The sequence below is a fragment of the Quercus robur genome, chromosome 4 (genome assembly GCF_932294415.1).
Source record: "Quercus robur chromosome 4, dhQueRobu3.1, whole genome shotgun sequence".
Taxonomy (NCBI): domain Eukaryota; kingdom Viridiplantae; phylum Streptophyta; class Magnoliopsida; order Fagales; family Fagaceae; genus Quercus; species Quercus robur.
This window is the reverse complement of record NC_065537.1, coordinates 35029277-35035453: the sequence shown is the minus strand read 5'-3', so window position 1 is coordinate 35035453 and position 6177 is coordinate 35029277. Positions and strand designations below refer to the sequence as shown.

Here is a 6177-nt window from a genome sequence, read left to right as displayed (position 1 = left end):
ATATTATAGGATGTTTGAATACCATTCACCTTCCTTGTTATTTTATCTTCTTCTATTGTCATGTAGTAGGCTGGTTCTTTATTTCGTTCCAACACTATCGATCTAGCTTCATCTTCTTTTGGCCCATCCATCATGGATGCCATGGTTACTAAAGCATCTACGATTTGATTCTGCATCCTTGGCACACACTGATATTGGATCTTGCTGAATTTTGATGCCCACTTCTGAAGACATTCATGATAAGGCATTAGCTTTTCTTCTTTGATCTTTCATTTATTCTATACCTGAGAGATTATTAATGTTGAGTCGCTGTACACCTCCAACTCTTTTACTCCAAGGCCTAGGGCTGCTTGTAGACCTATGATGCAAGCTTCATATTCTGTGGCATTGTTGGTGGCAGGAAAGTTAAGTCTGCCAGAAAATGGAATGTGTGTCCCTTTTGGAGAAATTAAGAGAACTCCAATTCCACTTCTGTTTTGATTTATTGCTCCATCAAAATACATCTTCCATGATTCTACTTCAGCTTTTTCTGGTGAACAATGGGCTAAGTGACCGGCAATTGCTTTCCCCTTCACAAATTTTTGAGTCACATACTTAATATCAAATTCTGACAGAAGCAAAACCCATTTAGTAGTCTTTCCATCTTGCACAAGTTTTTCCATTAGGTACTTCAAAGGATCCATTCTTGCAATCAACCAAACCTTGTAAGCAAGCATGTTTTGTTTGAATTTATGGGTTGCCCATATGAGTGCTATACATGTCTTTTCTAATGGTGAATAATTCTCTTCATAAGGAAACATCTTCTTGCTGATGTAGTAAAATCGCATTCTCTTTTCTAGTCTCCTCTAAGTATTGAGCAAGTAAAGCCCCCATTGCTGTATCTATAGTGGTGAGATACAACAACAATGGTTTTTCAGGAATTGGTGGGACAAGGATAAGTGGTTTCATTAGATAACTCTTGATCTTCTCGAAGGCTTCTTGGCATTGTTCATTCCACATTGTACGGACTTCTTTCTTAAGTAGTCGAAAGATTGGTTCACACGTCATAGTGAGTTGGGCTATGAACCTGCTAATGTATTGTATCCTCCCTAGAAATCCTCAAATCTCCTTTTCAGTCCTTAGAGGCTTCATCTCTACAATTGCCTTGATTTTGTTAGGTTCAACTTCTATTCCCCTTTGGCTTACCATAAACCCTAACATTTTTTCAGATGTGACTTTGAAAGTACACTTCTTTCGATTCAACCGCAACTTGTAGAATCAGATTCTTTCAAAGAACTTCCTCAAAGCTCGTATGTGCCCTTCACGGTCTTTGGACTTCACTATCATGTCATCAACATAAACCTCTACTTCTTTGTGGATCAAATCATGCAACAAAGTGGTGGCTGCTGGTTAGTAAGTAGCACCAACATTTTTAACGCCAAAGGACATGATCCTGTAGCAATATGTCCCCCATGGAGTGATAAAAGAGGTTTTTTTCCATATCTTCTGGAGCCATTTTAATTTGATTGTATCCTGAAAATCCATCCATAAATGAGAGCAGCGTATGCCCTATTGTGTGGTCAACTAGGACTTCAAAGTGAGGCAATGGAAAGTCATCTTTCAAGCTGGCCTTATTCAAATCTCGAAAATCTACACACATTCGGACCTTCCCATCTTTCTTTGGTACCGAAACCACATTAGCTAACCACTCTGGATAGTTGACCACTCTTAGGAATCCTGCATTGTACTGTTTCTCTACTTCTTCCTTGATCTTGAGAGTCCACTCTAGCTTCATTCTTCTTAACTTCTACTTGACTGGCTTCATGGTTGGATCCATTGGAATGCAATATTGTACTATAGCTGTATCAATCCCAAGCATGTCTTCATATGACCAAGCAAAGACCTCCTTGAACTTGGTCAACAGTGCCACTAATGCATCTTTCTCTGAGGTGGTTAGGGTATTGCCCACTTGGATCATTTTGGGCTCATCATCAGTTCCCAGGTTAATGGGTTGGGTTTCTTCTTTTATAAGTTCTAGGTATCCACATTTTAAGTCCTTATTATTAAGAGTTTCTTTACCAATTTTAAAAATAAAAACATTCAAAGCCAATAAATAAGTAGAATCAAAAATCATATTAAAAGGGAAAGAGTTTTTAATAGACTCAACTGGAAAACTATCACAAACAGACTCAACAGGAATAGAAACATTAGCAAAAATAGACTTAATAGGATCATAAACAATGTTCTTGGCAGGAGTGACTAGCTCGGCGGTCTTGATCTTCTTGGCAAAAGTGATTGACTTAACAGTCTTGATCTTCCTCACAAAGTCCTCCATGGGGTGGGTGGCTCCCTCCCATGCCCAGTTCTTTAACTCGGTCACACAATGGTAGATGGCTCCTAGTAAGCTCCTTCTCCACATAACATTAGTATTGTGGGATCTACATCCACATCATCTGTAATTTCTTCTTCAACCTCTATGTCTGTGGGCTTGTCGGTCATAAAAGCATCCAGGCGCTCTATGCTATCCATCCATTCATCAAATAAATTGTGTTTGTCTTTGTTACCCAAGTTAGTGGACTGAGGGAGATGTTCTGACTTACTGTCTTCTATTTTCTCCTTATTATGTTTAGCATTCTCAAGCATCATGATTCTAAGACTGTGGACCATTAGTTTTTGGTTTAGAGCAGCCAACCTGGCTTCTATGTCATCCTCCTTTTCAGTATGTAGGGTTTGTGTATTTGGTTCTGAATCATAATATGACCCCAATTCTGAAACTTCTCTTCCATGCTTATCATACATAGGGCCAGACCTTGAATTGACATTAGTGATATCACTCCAATTTGAAAGATGCCAATAAGGATATTCATCATGATACAATTGATTGGCTTGTGCATTCTCCTCTCTTGCATCCTCTATCACATTTATTAGCCTGTACTGGTTACTATCAGTGTCGCTCCACCTGTTGGCTTTGACATCATCTTTTATGTCTTCATCATAATAGTCCACATCACTGTCATATTCCTCATAGAATAGGTCCACATCTTCATCTTCTTTATCACTAGGGAGTTCACCCCAATCATCTCCACTGTATGGGCTATCATAACTTCTACTACTGTTGTCATCACTATTGGTGCTGTTGTCGTCATCATCATATCCACCATCACTGCTACTGTTGTCACTGCTACTGTTGTCACTACTACTATCACTCTTGTCTTCACTTCATCTTCATCATCACTAAGGGCTGTTCCTCCTTCCTCATCTCCATCACTGGCTCTTAGTTCATATAAGCTCTTCAATGTATGCTGGCAGGCCTCCCAATATTCTTCTTCTTCTATATTGCAAATAGGATCTCTAAGGAGTGTAGCAATGGCATCAGGATCCATGTGATCAACCCAATCAGAAGGAACCCAGGTTGTATCTTCCTTCTTCAATTCTGGAACCTCATTGTTGCAATCAAGTAGTATCTCAAAACCGGTCACCATTGTCTTTGTCACAGGATCAAATCTCGGTTCCGGGAATCCCCAATATCATTGACTTTCTCCAGCTTTTACAAACTTCCCATTCAATGTAGAAGTGTAGGGCTTTAGAGGTTCTAGAGGACAAGGGAGTCCTTTTGCGTTGGCTTTGGCTCGAGCCATCCTTTTTATTTCCATCTCTAGCAAATCATCATCAGTGGGCTTATAGCCTAGCCCAAAAGGTGGTGTGGCAGTAGAAATCGCCAAGTCTTGAACAATTGGTTTCTTAATAGCTCTCCCCAAATTCATCCCAAGAAGGTAGTTCATTCTCCTCATCATTGCTACCACATTGTTGTTACCATAAGGAGCAAAGTCCATTGGGATCTTCTCAACTTCTTCTTCTCTCTTTTTAAAACCAGGTTTCTCAATCTTAAAACCATCCAAAGTCAATGGCTCTTTCTCAGCATCAATACCATAAACAGGTTTAGGCATAGTCAAAGTATCCCCATAGATGATCATAATAACCCCTTCATGTGGAAACCGAACCTTTTAATTTAGGGTCGTACGGCCTCTGTGCCATGGATCCATGGTTGCCCAAGGAGCATATTGAAGCATTGGTCCTATGGTAAGCTCTAATGTTATGGTTCCCAAGATTTCTCTTCTATTGTTGTCATATGCCCTCACATGTTGATCAATAGGCACAAAGTCTTCAACGTTCAGGCCAAGGTAGCTTGCAGTCTTCAAAGGACACACGTTCAAGGCACTTCTATCATCTACCAAAACCATCGGTATTCTCTTCCCCATGTCATCTACAGTGATACGCAACGGATCATTATGGTGCTTCCCTTTCTTGGTTAGATCCTTGTCAGAATATGAAGTAATGAGTTCTCTATTGATAGACCCAATTGCAGCATTCAGATCTTGGGAGGTTATGGTTATAGGGACTTGGATTTGGTTGAGCAGGTCTACTAGGTTTTGTCGGTGTTTGTATGAGGCCATGAGTAAACCCCATAAGGATATGTTGGCTTATGTCTTCTGTAGTTGCTTAAGGACTTCATCTTCTTCGGTAGGTGTTTGTTGGGTGGATCTCTTTAGAGCTTCCATTAGGTTGTCGGTCTCTAAATTTGGGGGTTTGAAGTGTCTCCCCCCTTATGATGTGGGCAATTTTGGTTGGATCATTGGGACCAGTGTTTTCGGGTTTTAAGTGTCTCCTCCCATTAATTCTTCCCATGTAATCATGAAGCACTCAGGTAGGTCATAGATCAAGTTGGATTGGTCTTCCTTATTCTCTTCTTCGGTCATCAAGCAATTAATCCTTGAACCTTTCCCAAAATTGTGATTGGGCAAGGGATTGTTAAAGATGCTAGGCCTTGTAGGTGGCACAATCACTTTGTTGTCTATTAAGTCTTGAATTGCATGACAAAGGGTAAAAAAAACAGTTAGTCTCATGACAAAGAACTTGGTGGTAGGCACATCTTTTATTCACATCAAACCTTGAAGGTAAGGGGTACGGAATTGGTCTTGGGTCTAAGGGCTTCAGTAAACCTTTTACTTTTAGCTTATCAAACACTTGGCTCATGGGCATATACAACTCATGAAATTCTCTCTTGGGTCTAGGTCCTTGTGGTACTTGCATAGGTGCAATGGGCGCAATCAATTGATAAGGATTATTTTATGAATGTTGAAAATTTTTGCAACTTTAGAATTAGACCCTAAATTCTTTCTAAACCTTGTAAGATCATCAATTTTTATGGTGCCATTGTTTATAGCATCCTCAATTTGGGTTCTAGCAGCAATTAAAGCTTTAAAATTGGGAAAATATTGTGCAAACAAGTATTTATGGTATACAGGCAATAAATTCTTTACAACCATGGCTAACTATTCTTCCTTACTCGGCCTACTCATCATCTGTGCGGCCTTGGCTCTCCACTTGGTAATGAAAGTAGAGAAGGATTCTTTTAGCTCTTGCTTGGCAGTCTCAAGGTCTCTCTTTGTGATATCTACTTCCATATTGTACTTGTATTGCTTGTGGAACTCTCGGCATATATCCTCCCAACTTCTTGCTCTTGCATCATCCAAGTTGAGGAACCACCTAAGAGCAGCTCCGGTTAGTGTGTTTTGAAACATCTGAGCAAGTACTTCCTCGGTCGCACCTAAGGGCTGCATAGCCCTCATATACATCTTTGGATGGGACTTTGGCAACCGGTCCCATCAAACTTGTCTAGGGTTGTCTTGAACTTGGGTGGCAACCTCACATTAGGGAATAGGGAGAAAGAATCGTAGTCCATAAGTTCCTCCATCTTATGGGCTCTTCTAATCATCTCCTCCATTTTATTCATCCTCTCATTGATCTTCTTCTCATTCTCTAGGGCTGGTGGATCATGATCAGTCTTGTCCTCCTCTTGATTACCCTTCGAATTCTAAAATTGTTGCATCATACGGTTCATGTCTTCCCTTAGCTGAATCTGACTAGCTACCATGGTGTTGAGTAGCTCTTGGGTGTTCATGGTTTCCTCTGTGTTTGAGTGTTCTCCCTCTTCTGCCATATTGCTAGGAGCTTTAAACTTCTTGTGGCTTGAACTGTCTTGGAGGTCAAAGATGGGGTTGTGATGTTGCAGCAGTGGAGTCTCTTCTATACTTGAAGGCTTTAGTATTGTGATGGGAGTGACAGGCTTGGAGCTGGAGCTACTATCTTAAGTGTTGGGCTTAGGTTCTCTTTACAGCCTTCCTTCAGATCTCGGCC

At 40.5% G+C, this 6177-nt stretch overlaps 1 protein-coding gene across 1 annotated transcript; it reads right to left on the bottom strand.

Annotated features, from left to right (window-relative positions):
* Window positions 1–278: 278 nt before the first annotated feature.
* LOC126721796 (uncharacterized) lies at window positions 279–827 on the bottom strand. Its single transcript, XM_050424855.1, has one exon. It carries the CDS (start codon window positions 825–827, stop codon window positions 279–281), a length of 549 nt encoding a protein of 182 aa, XP_050280812.1.
* Between the last annotated feature and the right edge of the window lie 5350 nt (window positions 828–6177).